The sequence below is a fragment of the Eretmochelys imbricata genome, chromosome 12 (assembly GCF_965152235.1).
Source record: "Eretmochelys imbricata isolate rEreImb1 chromosome 12, rEreImb1.hap1, whole genome shotgun sequence".
In the NCBI taxonomy this organism is placed as follows: Eukaryota; Metazoa; Chordata; order Testudines; family Cheloniidae; genus Eretmochelys; species Eretmochelys imbricata.
The window spans coordinates 39,890,800-39,911,859 of NC_135583.1; the positions used below are offsets into that span (position 1 = coordinate 39,890,800).

Here is a 21,060-nt window from a genome sequence, read left to right on the forward strand (position 1 = left end):
ACAGGCCAGTGTCTTGATGTTTGGACACCAGATCCTCAGAGTTGCGAACACCTCAGGAACGGAGGTTGTTTGTAACTCTGAACAAACCATTAGGGTGGCTCTTTCAAAAGTTTACAACTGAACATTGACTCTTTGAAACTTTACTAGGCAGAATCAAAATGCTGCTTTTCCTGTTTTTTTACATTTAACGCAGCCTTGTACTGTATTAACTTTTTTTGGCGGGGTGGGGGGGTCCTCTGTGGGTGCCTGATTGCGAACTTCCGGTTCCAAACGAGGTGTGGGGTTGACTGGTCAGTTCGTAACTCTGAGGTTCTACTGTACATTTCAGTTATTCTGAAAATGTAAAAGTTTCAATAAGCTTAGAGGAAACGATTTTTTTATTTGCTTATATGTGGCATGAATAAATGCAGCTTTACAGATCCTAGCGTGCAAATCTATCATCTTATATGACGGGTAAATCATGCATGCAAATGGTGCATCAAAGTCAGGAAATGGGCTACAAATGCAATAAAAAATAAGGTTTTCAGAAGTTTAACAAATGGAAGTGGGGTGCCGAAGATGCTCCTCACCTGGGGCACCATTAGTCATGAGCCAGCCCTGCTGCTGTGAACCCCAGGGAGGTGGCAATGGCTGTGGTGGGCTCTGGCTCATGGGACAGCAGGGGTTAGGCAGCGAGCCAGCCACACCCCTCCTCAAACCATTGGCTCCTGCCCATGCTGTGGCCCATCCTGCTGCCTCGTCCAGGAATGGGCCAAAGCCACCCATGGGGGTGGGGAACTCCACAGGGAGCCCCTGCTGCCAATGGGCAAGCCCAGCACCAGAGCGACCTTCCAGGGGAGGACTCCAGCCGTGCCCTGCTCCCCTGGCTGGCCAGGGATGGGTATGGAGGGGAGGCAGAGGGCTCACTCCTGGCACTCAGCCCCTCGCTCTTGGGGTGTACTGGAGGCAATTTGCTCTGATTCCAGGGGAGGGAGCGCCCCCTCTGGCCAGGGCACATAGCAGCAGCGCAGCCGTCCAGAGGGGCCAGCCCCAGGCCCCCCTGGCTGGAAGGACGGAGGCCCTGAGTGGAGGGATGAGGATCCACAGGGAACGGCAGGAAATAAACAAAGACAGCTCCTGATTCCGGCTTTGTCGCGCCCACACAGCTCTGCCACCTGTCCCTGCCTTCAGCTCTGCCCCCCCACCCCATGCGCCCAGACTCACCCCCTCTCCCTCGGGCTGGCGAGCGGCTCTTTGAGTCACTGGTGGCAGCTGTTCGGAGCCATCCTTCGCCTGCCAGAGCCAGAGCCAGCCCAGGCTCCCTGCACACCCCCCTGGGCTCCCCACCCTCACAACAGCGGGCAGCGAATGAGGGCATCTCTCTGTGTCGCTGCTCCCCAATGTGACCCGGGGGCCAGCAACCCTCCCCTGGCCCTGGGTCTGTCTGTTTAGATGGGGCAGGGACCGTCACACACGGCTCAGCCGCGTGGCCTGAACATTGCCCCGTGAGGAAGGCTAGCGGAAGTGGGAATGTCCTCACACTTGTCCCGTCCCTAACAAAACTGGCCATTTCCCCTGTGCCCGACACAGCTCCAGGCTCTTGCAGGACACTGGCAGAGCCCACACTGGCCCCCAGGCTGAGAGAGGGGTAGGTACCCTGGTGCGTTCATTGGGGCAGGGCCCAGGAGGGCAGTGACAGGGCAGGAGCTGGGGGCCTGACTGAGGTGGGCTCAGAGCAGGTGGCAGGGTTCAAAGGGAGGGGTGAGCTGTCTGTGTTGCCCTGTCTCCAGGGCAGAGCTGTGTGTGTGTTGTGTGGGACGTTCTGCGGGCCCTGGTTTGTAACACGGGGGGGCTGCAGCTGTAGAGGGTGCGGGGAGCCGAAGGCCCTGCCGTTCAAACCCCAGGGCAGCCACGGCACCACAATGGAACCGGGCCTCGCCCATTGTGGGCGGGTGGCTGTGACACGGCGAGCATGAGCGTCTGGGAAACTGAGGCCCGGCAGGGACGTGCTTGTGGCCCCTCAGCCAGGGCGGGCTCCCTTCAGGCTGCAAAGGGCTCGGCGGACGCTCTGCTGTGGCTGAAGGGCGCTTGCTGCACGGTAACCTGCGTTGATTAGGAGCCGGTCGAACTAAACCGAAAGGAGCGAAATGGGAGTCTCCGCGCAGGCCGCGGGCGGGTGTCTCGGCTGATTGGCGTTAGCCTGGCACCACATCCTCATCTGAGCCTGGCTGGCAGCCCTGTGGCTGGCAGTCGGCTAAAGTGCCAGCAGGGGTCCCGGTCCGGTGCTTGGAGCTGGCCCACAAAGTGTTAACCCTGCCCATACCCCACCCCCAGTGCAGAGATCTGACCTTGGCCAGCCTGAGCGCTGTGTAATGGGGACAGCTGCTCTCCCCCCGCCCCCCCCCACTAATATCCACCCCCACCCCCCCTGCACGCACAGCACATGTGCTGTCACTCAGCCAGACACCAGGTTTATTTTAGCTCCGGACTGGAGAGCTCCACACAAGAGAGTCGCTCCCACTCCGAGCCCTGCGGTCCCTGCCCAAGGCACGGGGACTGGCCGGGATGGAAAGCCCCTGCCTTCTCGCCTTCTGCCTCCTGGCGCCTCTCTGGGCTCAGGTAAGGGCAGGCAGCGTGCCACGTGCTGACGTCCGGTGCCCAGCCCCGGCTCTGTGGCACGTGGCACCGCACCCTGGGGCGGTGGCCGCCGAAGGCAGGTTTATGGAGCCGCTCTGGCTCGCGGTGCTTTGGGGCTTCCGGGGCTTGGGATCCAAACCACAGCATCATCCCCAGGGGCGCTGGGTGCTTGGTAGCCTCCAGGCCCCAGCTCAGCCCCTGCGCGGAGAGGATGTGAGGGGTTTAAGCCAGGATGGTGTGGAAGGGAGCCCCACTGGCTCTGGAGGGGCCTGAGGGGAAATAATCTGCCCCAAAACCATGCTCAGCCCAGAGCCCTGCTCCCAGAGCCTGGGGGAAGGAGGAGGGGGGACAGACAGCTGAGTCCCGGCACAGGGAGCAGGGATGTGGGGAGCAGAGCACGGAAGACGGGGTCGGGGCCCAGAACAGAAACCCTGTTGACCGGGAGCCCTAGCCTGGAGCTCAGGGGGAGCAGGAGCAGCACCTCTGCCCATGGCCAGCCTGGGAGGAGGAGGGGGGCTCATCCCTCTGTGCCAGCTCTCTGGGGACTCCTGGCAGGCCCATCCTGTGGCTGGGTGGAGCGCCCCCCTATGGAGAAGGGATTAAATGCACTGAATATATCACAGACAGGGGGGCCTCCGGTCACCACCTCCCCCGGGAAATGCAGCTGCTGGAGACTGGTAGGGGGAGGCTGCAGCAGTTCTTGGGCAGTTTATGCTGTTGTGAAACCAGATCTGGGAAAAGGGGCTTTCAAGGCGTCACGCCTCCCGATGACAGGCCTGCTGCCCTCCCCATGCAGTGACAGAGCGGCCTTAACCCTAGCTGTCCAGGGTCTCATATTGGGGGCCCTCACCACAGCGTCTGGGCATCTCTGACTGGTGGGAGCCCGCCTTCCCTGGGTGCATCCCCCCCAGTAGTGTTAGCTGTTGTGTGTTCAGTGCCTGAGGCTTTGGGGTTCTGGAATGAGCCCCCAGTTCCAGGCTTCTGCAATGTGTGTATGTATGTGTGATTTATTAATTGTGCCCAGGCACACAAGTAACAGCCCAGGACCCCATGGTGCCAGGCTCTGTATGTTATTAGGTGTATGATGGTAGTGCCCAGGACCCCCTGGTGCCAGGCGCCGTACATTATTAGGTGTATAAAGGTAGTGCCCAGGACCCCGTGGTGCCAGGTGCTGTACAAACACAGAACAAGACAGTCCTGGCTCCACAGAAGTGGTTTGTGTGTGCACCAGCCCTGAGAAACTGGGGCTCCTCTCCAGACAGGACCCCACTGGGAAAGGGCCTTTGACACAGGGCTTAAGGAGCAATTAATCCCCTCTCAGAATCCTGCTGCCCCCACCACCCCGGCCCCAGCACCCCTCAGCGTGCCCCCAACTCCCTCTCTCCCCATGACAGACTGGTTGCCCCTTCCATTTGCTAACCTTGCTAGTCCCCCCGGGGGCTGGCAGCAGTTCCATGGCTGGGGGAAGGGGCAGTGCCCTGGTGATGGACAGGCAGGTGGGCCGACAGCTGGTGGGAGCATTTCCTCCTGGCCGACTCCATTCAGGTTTCCTAGTCAAAACAAGCCCCCTTCTCTCTCTCTCTCTCTCATTCACACCCACACCCACACACCCGCCAGGAAATGGCTGAGCCAGGCGCTGTCAGGGCCTCGCTGCACCGTGCAGCCCGCTCTGGCGCTTGGCACCACATGGCCCCACTGCACGGCTCCTGATCCCCGACTGGATGCACACCCAGGAAGCAGGAGTGGGCACTGCAGAGCCACCAGCAGGCTGCCACCCACCCCCACTGGCCTGAGCGGAGAGCATGGGCCAGCATGCCTGGCCCATCAGAAGGTCACCTACACACACGCCTGCATCCGCCGTCACCTCATCCACAGAGACAGCCGTGCACTGTGCGTTCACACGCACGCTGTGACTCTTACACACGCACACTGTGACATAGACGATCCGTGTGCGCTCGCACATGCCCATGTGGCCAAAATCTCTCGGTAGCACCCAGGCAGCAGCACTGTGGTCATGCGGGTTTCCTGGGCTATGCACGTGTGTGCACAAAGGAACCATGGCAGGAGGGCTTTGGCTGTCTGGAAGCGGTGTCTGTCAGCTGTGGCTGTGGGGATCCGGTGGGGCACCGTGAGGATCTGGTAGAACCGGGGTGGGTCTGGTAGAGCTGTGAGGATCTGGTAGAACCAAGGGAGTCTGGTAGAACCGGGGGGAAGGGGGGGTCTGGTGGAGCCGTAGGGATCTGGTCTAGCAGCTCATGGCAGGTTGCTTGCAGTTGTTACAGAAACGTAACCAAGAGTGTTTTCCAAAGCTGATTCCTGCTGAGCTGGGTCTGGGGCAGGGCTGTGCCGAATGGAGGTGCAGGAGCTGCTGGCTAAGCCCCGCAGTTCCCCTCAGAGGGGAGGGCGCAGGCCTGAACCAGGCACACTCTGACCTGTCCCCAGCAGCGGGGAAAGTGCACCGTAGAGCAGGAGGGACCAGCCATTCCCGCCCGTTGCCTCCTGATGGGAGCTGGCCGGAGGATGGTGCCAGGGCTGGCAAATGGCAGGAGGGTTTGGGGTGGCTGGACAAGAGGGCCAATGAAGACTGACCACCCATGACACCCCCTGTCCCACCATGTGCCAGGGACCCACCTCTCCTCCTCATCTGGGACACCACACCCCTGACACAAGGTGCTTCCAGAGTCTGCTAAGACCACAGACCCCGCCCCAGGTTGGGGGGTGCACCAGCCCCATAGCAATGGGGGCGTCATGCTGCCCAGCTGGGCCATGCAACAGCCAGGGAGTCAGTGACAGGTGTGAAATGTGAAAAAGCTGTCAGCGGGGCCCCACACAGCCTGGCTGGTGCCCCTCAATCCCGACCCAGGCTCCCCTCCACCTGCCCCAGGCCCCAGCTCCCCTTATACCCAGCTCCACCAATGCCCCTCAACGCCAACCCCCACCGCCCTGCCATTCCAGCCTGGCCCCTTTGCTGCAGACCACCAATTTTGTCATGTTACATGTGCAGATTTTGGGACCGAGTCTTGGGACTAAGCTGAACTGCCCAGTCAGTGAGGCCAGACGCAGCCAGTCCAGTGTTAACCCCTTCCTCTCCTGCAGATCGTCTCCAGCAGCCACCATGACAGGAGGCCTCTGCGGGCATGTCTACAGCCCCATAAATACCCGTGGCTGGCCCTCCCCCTCCGCGGGGTCAGCCACAGGTGTCTTACTGCCCTGTAAACATACCCTATACCTTCAATGGGGGGAGGGGGCAGGCAAATGGCCCCAGAGTCAGCCCAAGGCTGCAGAGAGTGGCTCAGTATCGGGGAGTCCCCACTTCTTCCTGGCAGGACAGTGAGCCTGGCCCAGCTGCCTTCTCCCTGCTGCGGCCAGGGGGACAGTGATGGCAGCTATTTATACACCCCCAGGCTTAGGGCCCTCCCTGGAACAACTGAGCCCATTCCCAGCATTCCTCTGGGCTGCCATCCCGGGAGCGGAGGCGCGGTGGGAACCAGGCTGGCGCCCTGCACTGCCGCTGACTGGCGGAGCTGGGCTGTTCCCAGGGGCTGGGCTGTGCACTCCGGGAACACAGTACCCAGTGTAATCACCGCACAGCCAACCTGCTGCCCCATCCCGCCAGCTCCCTCGGGCAGGCAGCTGTGGGCTGCTAGCCACCTCCTCTCTGCCTCGGTTGGTGCGGGGCCCGGAGCCAGCACAGGCCCCACAGGAAGAGTACCAGTGCGAAGGAAAACCCAGCGGGCAGGACTGTCCTGCCTAGACCCCATAACCAGCCCCATGGGCCTCATCCACCGGCCATGCCTGGCAGCGCCCAGCGTGCAAGGGGTGGCTATGAAGCAAGCCAGGCTAACAGGCAGGAGCCATGGAAATTGCTGGTGAGCTGGGGACGGTGGGTGTGCAAGGCTGGGTATGAGTGTGCGAGGGGCGGGGGGTGTCTCCGTGGGAGGGGTGTCCATGCATCTTGTGGTTATAGCCAGTGTGGGGCTGTGTTTGCCCAGCTGTCCCACTGGAATCCCAAGCCGGGCCCAAACAGGCCTGAGCGGGGAGCGTGTGTGGCAGATATTTGGAAGGGTCAAAGGTCAAATTCATGCTAGCTCTAAAAATGTCTCTTCTGAGCAAGGAAATGAATCACTGTCGGGGGGAAAACACTCCTCCCCCTGCTCCCTGCCTTAGCTCCCAGTGCGGGGGCGTTTGGTCTTCTGAGCATAGGAAAGCAGGTGTGGCCAGGGGCCAGCTGGGGAGCAGAGATGCAGCCAAAGCCCAGCCTCTTGTGTCCCAGTGGCATCCGCCCCGCTGCACAGCCCGAGGTGCTGACCCCTCCAGCCAGGGCTGCGGATGGCCCTGCCTACTGGGCATCCCCGCATGGCGGGCCGGCCCCAGCACCCCCTCACCCCACCGTTCAAAGGCAGGGTAGGGCAGGCCCAGGACTCAAAGACACCCCCCAGAGCTCAATGAGGCAGCCTGGGAAGGCATGGGGCCAGGCTGGGGAGGGACGGGGCCCTGGAGGTCTGGTGGTGGCCGTCTTAGGGCGTCCTTGAGATGGGCGGCTGGGGGCGTTCTGGTTCATGGTGCTGCATTTCCAAGTTGGGTCCATCTGCCGTTGCCAGGGGAAACGTCCCCAGCCTGTGTGCGTCCCTCCATTGCGCCTGGATTTCAGTTCCTACCTTGCAGAGCTGTAGGGTCTGCTGGTCGGTCCCTTGTCCATGCACAACACGCATGTGCGGGGCGTGCCCAAGCTGTCCCCATGCTCGCTGCCATGGCAGGCTAATCCCCAGACACGTCCCACAGGTGTGCACGCACGGCCAGGCCCCGTCCAACACGGATGCCGATGGGAGGACCCTGTGGGCGGCATAGTGACCCCTAAACAGGCACCACGGGACTCTGCAAAGCTGGCCCCGCTGCCCGTCATGCCCCCCTGCCGGGAAACACGGCCCATCCTCCTTGGCCTGTGGGTGTCGACTCTCCGGCACACAGGAGACATGCAGTGGCTTTGGGCCCATCTCTGGTGCGTAAGCCCTAAGGACGGAGGCGACTGGGTCCTTCCCCCCACCCCGTGTCTGTGCTGCAAGGAGCACACCCTCTCCCAGAGGAGCAGAACCCAGTGTGCTTAGCAGCTCCTCTGGAGCAACACTCCCCCCGGCCAGGTGCCCGGCCGTGGCCCGCAGCGCGTTGGGGCTGGGAGCCAAGGGACTTAGCCCTGGCTCCATGGCTTCTCTGTGACCCTGGGAACTGTGGTTGCAGCGTCTCAGTTGTGTGATTCTCCCAGGCCGGGGAATGTGTGAGCGGGCTCCTGGCCAGCGGCTGCACAGAGTGCCCCAGCCCACCCGGCCTGCTCCAGCTGGTGAGCGGAGCGGGGTGGGCACCCAGAGAGCACCCCCAGGCCCACTGCGATGGCTCAGTCAGCCTGTTGGGGGGAAGGGGCTGGGCAGCCATTCAGTGTCTCCAGCCCTGGGGGCAGCCCTGGCTCTGTTCGGCTGCAGCCCCGGGTGGGTCCCCTGCAGGATGGGGGCGAGCGGGAGCAGCTGCCAGGCCCTGCCAGAGTGGGCAGCTCTGGAGCGGAATTAACCGGAGCCTCCCTCGGGGCCCGGACTGGCCCATCAGGAACCGAGCTCACGCTGCCCCCATCATTCCACACAGCACCCCACACACACCCGCGGGTAAGAGTGTCTGGCACGGCCAGCTTGGCCTGCCCTGGGAAAGCCGAGGGTGGGGGACCGCCCCACAGCCCTGAGCCAGCCGGGCCCCAGAACACGCTGCCAACAGCCCGACACTGCTCAGCGTGGGAGCAGCACCCTGCCCGGACAGCGCGTCGGGGGCGTTATGCCTGCTAGTTATTACATGCCTTACAGTAGCACCGGCCAGCGCTTGGGCCCGCCTTGCTGGCCATCCTTATAGCCCCAGCCTGCTGGCGACTCCCCGCTCTGTCCAGCCACCATCACCCATTTCCAGGGGAGTACAGGAGAATAACTCCCTGGAAGCACGGCCACTCGGCCAGTCCTCACCGCATGGGCTGCGAGTTGGGGTGCCGCGGAGGGGACCAGCTGCTGCATTCCATCTGGGGGGCAGTGCAATGTCCTGCCCCTTCCAACTCCTCCCCTTTGGGGATTCGGGAGCAGCCTCCTGTGTCAGAGGCGCCCCGAACGCTCCCAGCGCTGGCCACGCAGACGGAGCTCAGCGCCCTGCACCTTCCACAGCCGGTGCTTGCATTACAGCAGCGCTCAGCAAGCCACAGGGGCCAAGGAGCTGGGAGTCCGTTTGGCTCACGTTAGCCCTGCTCCGAGGGAGTGCTCACCCCAGCCCCTTGGAGCTGCCACTGAGCCCCGGGCAGGGTGGGGCCCGTTGCACTGGGTGCTGCGCACACAGATCCTGGCTGGGTGGCGCTCGTGGGAGAGGTGATTGTGACAGGCAGGCATAGCTCATCTCAGGGCATTCGGGGGGAGGTTCCCTTGGGACCAGCTGCATTCTTGCCGGGGGACATCTCCCCTTTAACGCCCCCCGCCAATGCTGCGGGGTCTGGGGGTGGCAGTGGTGGGATGGTGGCTTCTCTGGGGCACGGGGCCGCGCGGTGCTCCCAGGCTGCGGCTGGCAGTGGGAAACGGGCAGTGTGACCCTAGCCGCTGTGACTCATGTTCCCAGCCCACTGTGCTTTGCCCAGAACAACAAGAGCCCCAGATGCAACTTTTTTACCAAAAATGGGCTTAGAATGGGAAGAATGAGTCAGTGAAGCAGCAAAAGGCTTCCCTGGGTCTTAAATGCCATGGCAGCAGGGCCAGCAACCGCTGCTACCAGGGAGCAGCGCCTCAGGGCACCGCGGGGCTCGGGACTGGACTAGCTGGGGAAGGGTGGCTGCAAGTCACGGCTGAGGGGGTGTTGGCAGAGCTGGGGGGGGCCGTGGGCTGGGATAATGGAGGAGCTGCGGGTCAGGACTGAGGGGCATTGGCAGAGTTGGGGGGCACAGGGCTGGGATAACAGGGACTGGGATAACGGGGGGCTGTGGATCACAACTGAGGGGCATTGGCAGAGTTGGGGGGCACAGGGCTGGGATAACAGGGGCTGGGATAACGGTGGGCTATGGATCAGGACTGAGGGGCATTGGCAGAGTTGGGGAGCACAGGGCTGGGATAACGGGGGGCTGCGGATTACGACTGACGGGCATTGGCAGAGTTGGGGGGCACAGTGCTGGGATAATGGGGGCTGTGGATCACGACTGAGGGGCATTGGCAGAGTTGGGGAGCACAGGGCTGGGATAATGGGGGCTGTGGATCACGACTGAGGGGCATTGGCAGAGTTGGGGAGCACAGGGCTGGGATAACGGGGGGCTGCGGATCAGGACTGAGGGGCATTGGCAGAGTTGGGGGGCACAGTGCTGGGATAATGGGGGCTGTGGATCAGGACTGAGGGGCATTGGCAGAGTTGGGGGGCACGGGGCTGGGATAACGGGGGGCTGTGGATCAGGACTGAGGGGCCCCACCAGAGCTGAAAGGGGGGATCCTGGCCAGCGTCTGACTCTCCAGCGCTGCTTGTTCTTTCTCTTCCCTCAACTTTCTTAAAGCCCCATGTGGGAGGGTGGGGTCCAGTCAGGAACAGTGAATCCTCAGCAAATACCTGTACTGGGGGCCGGGGGGGGGGGTGGTGTTTCCAATTTCCTGCCCGCCCTAAGTGGGGGGGGGCTCTGAGTTGCCAAGGCAGCTGAGCGCAGGCCCCCATTGCCCCAAGCAGGGGAAGGGAGCCGGAGGCTGCTCTCAGGCTCCGTGCCGGGGGCCCCCTGAATTCCACTCGCCTTCAGGTTTATTTGGATTCTCTGCTTAAACCCCCTGGGTTAAGCCCCGAGGTCACCCGCAGCTGCCTGCGCTCCTGGCAGTGTGTTCCCAGCACACACCCAGGCACTTGCCTCTATTTATAGCCAGCAGGGCCGGCGCTGTCTGTGCCCTCCCTGCCCCAGCCGTCCCCTGGGGCCTGTGGGAACCCAGGATTAGTGCGGTCCCTCTTCCTGCCCAGCTGAGCAACGGGGGCCCCCGACCCCGAGTCTGGCTGGGGCAGGAGCCATTTGCTTCAGCCCCAGAGAAATGAGCTGTGGGGGTCTCAGTCTGGGCTGTGATGGGCCGGCGACCAGTCCTTGCGGGCACTGGGCACCCGGAAGTGCGCCCACAACTGCCTCATTGCTGCAAACCCAGCCACACTGGCCTGGGCATACGTCTCACACACACACACGCGCGCACACACAGAGATACACACATCACACACCAGCGCTCTCACACACCCCCCGGATCGCGATCTCTCTCTCCCTCGCACACACACACACGCACACACAGAGATACACACATCACACACCAGCGCTCTCACACACACCCCGGATCGCGATCTCTCTCTCCCTCGCACACACACACACGCACACACAGAGATACACACATCACACACCAGCGCTCTCACACACACCCCGGATCGCGATCTCTCTCTCCCTCGCACACACACACACGCACGCACGCACAGCTTGAGCTTGCAGCTCACATGCTACATGCAGGCAGTGCCCAGTTACACACACGTCCAGAATTCCTGCTGCACTTGTCTGGGGGCAGTACACACCCAAGCATGGTGCAGCCTGCATGGCGAGTGTGCAAGGAGCACACCCATCATGCACATGTGCAACAGACCCAGCGAGGCCCCCTGCAGGTAGCTCACAAATTCTCCACCAGGAGCATTATTTGCATATAACAAGGGATGCGCCAGCCCGAGGTTCTGCCTGCCCACCATGCCTGTGACATGCATGCCCCTCGATCAGCATCACTAGGTGCGGCCGTGCTGCCAGGGCCTTGGTCTGCAGGCTCCTGGGTCGGGGGGACTGAGGCCAGACCCTGGCCCCAATCGCACCTCCCCTCTTTGCCCTGTGAGAGCCAGAGAAAGCCCCCTCCTCCAGCCCCCATCCTTCCTGAGCCCAAAGGGCCCCTCCAGAGCCCCCCTCTTCCCACAGGCCCACGCAGCTGCTCTCTGAGGCCCCACCACAAAGGGCTCTTGTGTTTCCAGAGACGCATGGCTGTGATCTCTCGGCAGCAGCTGCTCTAGATTCAGCCACTCGCCGGCAGAGTGGGAGGAAGGGCCTCGTTCAGCCTCCTCCTGCCGGGACAGTGGTTTCAGCCTGGACGCTGGGGTCGGGGCTGAGATGGATGCTGACACTGAGGAAAGGCTGCGGGTGGCAGGTGGAACAGGTGCTGGCTTCTTCCGGGCCCCAGGGATGCTCAAATCCCCGCCCCGCCCCAACCCCCGCCCCGCGCCACATCTTCCCCCCCCCGCTCCTGCCCCCACCTCACTCCTTCCCCCAAATCCCTGCCCTGCCTCTTCCCACCCCCACCCCGCCTCCTCTCGCCCACTTCCAACCGCTTCCCAAAGCGCACCCTGTCCCTGCTCCGCCCCCCTCCTCCCCAGCACCTCCCCACCACCCACGAAACAGCTGATCGCAGGGGGCGGGAGGTGCTGGGGGGAGGGAGGGGAGCTTGGCTGCCGCAGGGTGCTATGGCAGGTGGCGAGGGAGGGAGACTCTCTGGGGAGGGGTAATGGGGTCTGTGGTGGTTGACCAGGGCTGATGGGAGTCTCAAGGTGCACGTGAGTACACCTGTGTGCACCTGTGTGGAGGGAGGGCACGCGTGAGTGCGGCCGGTTGTGTACAGGGCGCGTAGAGACGCACAGGGCTGTCATGTTCTCGTGTAGCAGATATGGTCTGGCTACGGCGCTTGCTTATACACCCCAGTTGTGTCCATCCTGAGAGCCTTTCATGGGCCGCCAGGTATGACTGAGGTTCACTTAAAATAAAATCTCCTACCGACAGCGCCACCCAGTGGCTGCACAGTGTTATACAGTTTGGCACTCCATGACATCTCCCCCTTTGAGTGCTACATCCCTGCCATTTGCCATATTTACACTGTCACGCTGTCTTTGCAGCTCAGCATGTATCTGGCTGTTATGTGTCTCTGACTCATACTGGTTTTCTAACGACACGACCTGAATGCGTAACCACTGGACCAGCTGGCTGTGCAATGACTCCCCGGGGTCGGTTTGGAATCCTTGAGTTCTCCATGTTCTGCGCCTGCCATCTGTTGACTGGTCTTTCTGGGGCGGGCGAACGGGAGATGTCGTCAGTTTCTGTTAAACTCTCCATTGTTTGGCTCGATTGCATATGATCTGGGCACTGCATTCTTTTCCTTCACAACGGCTGGAGTTGTTCATCCTGTTTCTCCACGCAATTAGCTAGGCACATGGCCACGAGGGTCTAGATCCAGCCGTTCTCGAGCTGGCAGATGTCGGTTGTAAAAGTGTTCCTAAGCTCTTCTAGCCTTTCTATTCAATTTGGCCACGCTCTTCATGTCTGGCCACTTCGGAGCTAGAGCCAGTAGCTGCTATTGGCGTTGATCTGTAACTCAGAGGAGCCAGGAATGGATCTTCCTGCTGTAGGATTTTCTTGGCTGCCTGTACAGATCTCTCAGCCTCTCCATTTGCTTGTGGGTAATGTGGGCTGCTGGTAATATGATCAAACTCCTATTTCATGCAGAATAACTTAAATTAGGGGTGGGCAAACTTTTTGGCCCGAGGGCCACAGCGGGGTGCAAAACTGTATGGAGGGCTGGGTAGGGAAGTCTGTGCCCCCCAGACAGCCTGGCCCCTCCATCCGCTTCCACTTCCCGCCCCCCCGACTGCGCCCTCTCGACCCATCCAACCCCCCCTGCTCCCTGTCCCCTGACTGCCCTGACCTATCCACACCCACACCCCCTGACAGACCCCCTGGGACTCCCATGCCCTATCCAACCCCCACTGTTCCCTGACCCCTGACCGCCCCAGAACCTCTGACCCATCCAACCTCCCCCTGCTCCCTGTCCCCGGACTGCCCTGACCCCCATCCGCACCCCTTCCCCCTGACAGGCCTCCCGGGACTCTCACGCCCTATCCAACCTCCCCGTTCCCTGACCCCTGACCATCCCAGAACCTCTGACCCATCCAACCGCTCCCTGTCCGCTGACTGTCTCCTGGGACCCCCCACCCCTAACTGCCCCCTGCTCCCTGTCCCCTGACTGCCCCCCAGGATCCCCTACCCAACCCCCCCACCGCCATGCACGCACCCACGCCACCGTCGCCCCCTTGCCATGCCACATGGCTGCGTGGGAGGGAGAACAGCAGGGGAGGGGCCGGGGGCTAGCCTCCCGGGCCAGGAGCTCAGGGGCCGGGCAGGATGGTCCCGCTGGCTGGATGTGGCCCGCGGGCCGTAGTTTGTCCACCTCTGACTTAAATGTTGCTGCAGTGTATTGTGGTCCATTGTCCATCACTAATTGTTCTGGAATACCAACGTGAGCAAAAGTGCACTTCAGTTTCTCAATAACACTGCAACATGTTATATCTTTCAAGTACATTATTTCTATGTAACTAGAAATATAGTCCATGACGACCAAGTAGTGACTTCCTCTGAATTCACATAAATCTGCAGCTAGTCCCATCCAAGGTCTGTCTGGCTGAGGTGTTGTTATTAAAGGTTATTTGCGTTGTGTTGGTCTGTTAGCTTGGCAATGTTCACATGCCGATGCTTCAGGTCCTCACTGATGCCCCGTCACTACACTGACTGGTTGGCCTGTTCGTGGCATTAGTTAATCCTTGATGTCCTTCATGGATGAGGTTTAGGATTTCTCCTCTCATTTCATTTGGAATTACAATGCAATCACCTTTAATCGTGAGTCCATTTGACTTACTTAATTGTCCATTCACGACAAAGTAGTCGCTTGTCACATCCTTAGTGTCCTTTAGACATGTGGGCCAGCTGCCCCGAATGTTACTTAGAACTTCCTGAAGTTACGTGTCTGTTAAGGTTACTTTTTGTAGTTGGCGTAGTCTCCTTTCTGACACTGGTCTATGTGTGTCCATAGCATCCATCGCCACCTTTACGTCATCTTCGAGCTCACAGATAGTTGAGTGTGATGCTGGCTTCCGTGACAGAGTGTCTGCTACCACCAGATTTTTCCCAGGAACATATTTAGCAATTGGTTTTAATTGCATGAACCTTATCAATAGATGCTGGTATCTCAGCGATGCTTAAGCCAGGTCTTTTCTGCTGATGATAGTAACAAGGCAGTTTATGGTCTATTATCTGTAAAGGTTTCAGAGTAACAGCCATGTTAGTCTGTATTCGCAAAAAGAAAAGGAGGACTTGTGGCACCTTAGAGACTAACCAATTTATTTGAGCATAAGCTTTCGTGAGCTACAGCGTAATCCAATCCGCGCAGTAGCTGTAAAAGTTCTCACATGCCCATACACTTGCCAGGCTCCTTTTCAATCGGTGCATGTTGTTTTTCTGCTTCGGTGAGTGTGCGAGAACAAAATGCAACTGGCTTCCACGCCGAGCCATGTTGTCACAACAATGCACCACCCATGCCATAGCTGTTCGCATCTGCACTGACCATTGTGGGTTTGTTCACATCGTAGTACTGAAGAACTGGAGCTGATGAGTTCATTTCTTTTACCTTTTTGGAAGCAATTACTTGATTTGGTCCCCATAGCCAAGATGGGTTGGACTTCAACAGCCCATTCAGTGGTTCTGTCACTGTAGAAAGGTCTCATAGGTATTGACCCAAGGTAATTTACCATCCACAGTATACATCTCAGTTCTAGTACATTAGCTGATGCATTCAATTCTCAAATTGCTTTTACTTTCTCGGGGCTAGGAATGGGTCTGGCCTTATTGTCTGTGCCAAAGTCTTGATTTGGGAGAGGTGGAAAATGCATTTTTCCTTGTTTAGCTTGAACCCAGACTGACTGATTAGGCTTAGCATTTTGTTGAGGGTTTGGTGTGTTCTTCCATCGAAAATCCATCTGTCAGAATATCATCCATGAAAACAGCTCCATATATGTTCAGTAACAGTTCTGCCGTCTTTCTTAGGAAAATCTCAGGGGCACTGGTAATCCCCAAAGGTAATCTTCCAAAGCAAAAATCTCCCAAAGGGTGTGATAAATGTAGTCCATTTAGCACTTTATTTGGCTAAAGAAATTTGCCAGAATCCACTTGAGGCATCCAGCTTGGAGAACACTGTAGCTGCTTTCCCTTTGGGGAGGAAGTCATCCCATGTTATCTCCCACAGCTGCTTCATTAAGTCTTTTAAGATCCGCACAGATAGGTATTTTTTCATTTTTCTTTATGACTGGTACCATCATGTCACACCACGCTGTTGACTCAGTGATTTTCTCAATTATGCCACTCCAGTCCAGTCTCTTTACCTTTTTCCACTTTATGAAGTGATGGGATAGGAATCCTGCAAGGTGTATGCTCACTCTGTGGTTTGGCATTGTCTCTCAGGGTTATTTGTACTGGATCGCCTTCCAAAACACCAGTATCAAAAAATATTCTAACACGTTGCTCCACCTTTCTCAGTGGGCCCTTCCTGGCTGCCACGCTGCAGCTAAGAAGGCTGGAGGTCTGTGGTCCTTTGATCACATGCACTCTGAACACATAGCTTTTGTCTTTGTGAATTGTTTCGGTGGTGAACTGGCCTATGCAGATCAGAATCCCTCCAGAGCTAGTCATAGCTGTGTCAGGTGACTGCTGCTGTAGAAGGTGACTGTAAATCCCTTCTGAGATGACTGTGACATCAGCTTCTGAGTCAATTTTAAAGTCAATTGTCTTGCCATGAATATTCAGCTGCCCTCTCCAGGCAGGCTCTATGGCATCACAATGGCAGAATCCCAGGAACAATGGTTCTTGATTGTCTGGTTTCAGAGTAACAGCCTTGTTAGTCTGTATTCGCAAAAAGAAAAGGAGGACTTGTGGCACCTTAGAGACTAACCAATTTATTTGAGCATAAGCTTTCGTGAGCTACAGCTCACTTCATCGGATGCATACTGTGGAAACTGATTGTCTGTAATACGAGTCAGCTCCTTGAATGCTTTGGTGCTGCAAACAGCTGCAAACTGTCCATATTTCGTGCATGTATTACAGCACGGATCTCTGGCTAGACTTTTTCCACACCTTGTGCACGTGGGCTGGAATTGGTTCCTCTTAGCCTGGGAGCGTAATGGAATGCTAAACTGTATTATACTGGTTTCAGAGTAGCAGCCGTGTTCGTCTGCATCTGCAAACAGAAAAGGAGGACTTCTGTCACCCCTTAGAGACTAACAAATTTATTTGAGCATCAGCTTTTGTGAAGTGAGCTGTAGCTCTCGAAAGCTGATGCTCAAATAAATGTGTTAGTCTCTAAGGTGCCACGAGTCCTCCTGTTCTTTTTGCATTATACTGTTCAGCCAGTAGGTGGCACTTATTTAAGTTCACGTCAGCCATACCTGGCAGAGCATGAAAGGGTCTTCGGCTGAACATGTGTGGGGCGTAAAACAAGCTCTGTGACCAGACCATATCTGTTACCGAAGAACATGCCAAGGAGGGCTCTCTCCTTGCCACAGGAGTTGCATGGCAATGACTTTTGGCGCTCATGCTGCATCTGTTAACAGCTTCTAGGCTAGTTTATTGTTTTTCATGTTTCACATGTTGCTCTTGGGTTTCCTGTCTCATGCTGAGGGTGCTTTGCTATCTGTGGCTGAGGCTGAATTGCTCTTCAGTTGTACTTGCTGCAAAAGGGTTTTAATCAGTTAACCAGCCCGTTTTGGCTCTTTTCGTGGTTTGCATTTCCCAGGTCACAGTTTTCAGCTCATGTATGCAGAGCTCTTATAAACCCGTTACCATTTTCTCCTGGCCCTTGAATTCTCTGGGGAAAATGTGCCCTTTTGTAACGCCCATTTCTCTGACGTATAAACTGTGCATCTAGCATAGCCAGCCCCCTTTCCTTGTCATCTTTGTGATTATCTCCCAATAAAGTCAAAGTATTTAAAGCTACACTCTGCCTGCTTCCCCATAGCATAAATTAGAGAAGATACCCAGATAGCTTCAGTTTCTTTGTGGGGCTTGTTTGTAATGCAAAATCTTGTTTCCAGTCTGAAGGTTTGTCAATGCTGAAGGTCTCTGGGACTTAGTGGTATGCGTATGAGACCCTGCAACCTTTGTTGATTTGTTGCTTTTGTTTGCAACCTTGGTTGCTGTTTTCTTTCTGTTCTTAATTTACTTCTGACACCATGTCATGTGTTTCTGTACCAGATATGGACTGGCTACAGAGCTTGCTTATGCACACCAGATGTGTTCATCTCTCGATCCTTTGATGCTCTGACACGTGTGGCTAAGGGTAGCTTAAAATAAGGTATTTTGCACCCAGTTCCAGTGCCTAGCAGCAGAAGAGTATAGTACGGATTAACATTCCTTTCCAGGACGGCAGCTGTTTGGGTGCACAGCGTGTAACAACGTGTGCGCCCCGTGCAGGAAAATTCCACAATCGGCGCCTAAGAATAGCCAGGGGTTCTTGTGCTGGGCTGTCCCTATGGGTGTCTCTCAAGGATTCTGACATCCAGCCTGCTGTGCTCTCAGCCGGCAGTGTTGTTGCCTCCGGCAGCCCTTCCCTGTCCAGAACAGCGCAGCCCCATGGAGCGGGAAAGAGGGGATAAGCCTCTGTAGAGAGGAAACCCTGGGCGAGGGGAATCCCCCAGGAGGAGCTGGGCATTGCCTGTCACAGGCACCAAATGGGCACAAGATGCTGCTGCAGCCTTACCGCTGGGAAGAGCCCCCACCAGCAGCACCGGGCGGGGAGCAGGGCTGAGGGCGAGGGTGGGGTTGCCTCGCATCCCCAGGCTCTGGAGCCATGCGCCCCCCTTCGCTGCTGCCAGCACAGCCTGAGTGCGGAGGAGACCGATCTCGCCTCAGAGCCTCCCCACCGCACCCAGCCTGCAGAGCTGACATGGGCTCCCGCCGGAGGGGGAGCAGAGAAATACCAGGGCCATTGGCTCTGTTCTGAGCCCCGGGATCTGAACCGTGGCTATCGCCCGTTCCACGCCCTCACCAAATACCCAGGTGGGGCGAATGACCGACTGCCACTCCCACCGCTTCCTGCCCAGCACGTGCCCAGGTGGGGAGGGCAGGCCAGGGCGGGGGAGCCAGCAAGCGGCAGCCGGGGTGACTGTGGGATGGCCTGACCTCAGCCTCTGTCCCAACAGGGCATCAACCTCTCCCAGGGGGAGGCTGGGCTCCCCGCCAGCCCCCTGGTCCTGTATCCGTGGCGACAGCGAGCTGGGCCCAGCAGGGTGAAGAGGGCCTGGGTGATCCCACCCATCAGCGTGTCCGAGAACCACAAGCGCATCCCCCACCTCCTGGTGCAGGTATGTGCTGCCCTGGCCCGGCCTGAGCAGCCCAGGGCAGGTGCTGCAATGGCCCAGGGCTCCAGAGCTGGGCTGCGTACGGTGCGGGCCAGGCTCCCCCGCTGCTCGGCCTGGCAAGGGCAGCTGTGGGGCATCAGACATGGGGAGGCCAGAGGCCATGGCAGGGGCAGAAACATGTACACTGGGCTTCTCCTCACCTCAGGGGTCATCCAGCATCCAGGCTATAGGGGAGGGATGGAGGTTGGCCCTCACTCCCGGGCTGTGCCCCCCTTCCCCAAATTGTGTCAGACACACACCCAGCCCTCCCATCATGTACACACAAATCTACAACTGCACACACACACATCCACCATTGCACACGCAGCCACTCTCCACCATCTCACACACAAACACATCCATCCCGATCCACCATCACACACACGCTCATCCACTAGTCATATCCACCTCCACACACCATCACACATGAACAATCATTGCACACGCACCCCCATCCACCATCAGACATGCCCACACCCATCCACCATTACACACACACACCCATCCACCATTGCACACACACCCATCCACCATCACACACACACCCATCCACCATTGCACACACACCCATCCACCATCACACACACACCCATCCACCATTGCACACACACCCATCCACCATCACACACACACCCATCCACCATTACACACACACCCATCCACCATTGCACACACACACCCATCCACCATCACACACACACCCATCCACCATTGCACACACACCCATCCACCATTGCACACACACCCATCCACAATTACACACACACCCATCCACCATCACACACACACCCATCCACCATTGCACACACACCCATCCACCTTTGCACACACACCCATCCACCATCGCACACACACCCATCCACAATTACACACACACCCATCCACCATCACACACACACCCATCCACCATTGCACACACACCCATCCACCATCACACACACACCCATCCACCATTGCACACACACCCATCCACCATCGCACACACACCCATCCACCATCGCACACACACCCATCCACCATCACACACACACCCATCCACCATTGCACACACACCCATCCACCATCACACACACACCCATCCACCATTGCACACACACCCATCCACCATCACACACACACCCATCCACCATTGCACACACACCCATCCACCATCACACACACACCCATCCACCATTACACACACACCCATCCACCATTGCACACACACCCATCCACCATCACACACACACCCATCCACCATTACACACACACCCATCCACCATCACACTCACACCCATCCACCATTGCACACACACCCATCCACCATCACACACACCCATCCACCATTGCACACACACCCATCCACCATCACACACACCCATCCACCATTGCACACACACACCCATCCACCATTGCACACACACACCCATCCACCATCACACACACCCATCCACCATCACACACACACCCATCCACCATTGCACACACACCCATCCACCATCACACACACCCATCCACCATTGCACACACACCCATCCACCATTGCACACACACCCATCCACCATCGCACACACACCCATCCACCATCACACACACACCCATCCACCATCACACACACACCCATCCACCATTGCACACACACCCATCCACCATCACACACACACCCATCCACCATCACACACACACCCATCCACCATCACACACACCCATCCACCATTGCACACACACCCATCCACCATCACACACACACCCATCCACCATCACACACACACCCATCCACCATTACACACACACACCCATCCACCATCACACACACACCCATCCACCATCACACACACCCATCAACCATCACACACACCCATCCACCATCGCACACACACCCATCCACCATTGCACACACACACCCATCCACCATCACACACACCCATCCACCATCACACACACACCCATCCACCATCACACACACACCCATCCACCATTGCACACACACACCCATCCACCATCACACACATACACGTGTCCACCTTCATACACATGCACAAACCTCCACCATTGCACACATGCACACACACTCATCCACTATCGCATTCCCACTCCTTACCACAATTACACACACACACACACACTGAGCCACGCCCTCACCAAGCCTGAGCCCACCTTCCGGTGATGTGCTGGGCATCCATGGCTGCTGGTAATGCCTTGCAGCTGCGTGGCTCA

The 21,060-nt window shown here is 58.1% G+C and overlaps 1 protein-coding gene across 1 annotated transcript in view; it reads left to right on the forward strand.

The window, feature by feature from the left end:
• Positions 1 to 6,972: 6,972 nt before the first annotated feature.
• Positions 6,973 to 21,060, forward strand: part of CDH15 (cadherin 15) — a 32,272-nt gene continuing 18,184 nt past the window's right edge. The window contains 4 exon segments of the mRNA XM_077831434.1: positions 6,973 to 7,020; positions 7,877 to 7,951; positions 8,112 to 8,267; positions 18,667 to 18,828. Coding sequence (XP_077687560.1) covers positions 6,973 to 7,020; positions 7,877 to 7,951; positions 8,112 to 8,267; positions 18,667 to 18,828 — 441 coding nt within the window.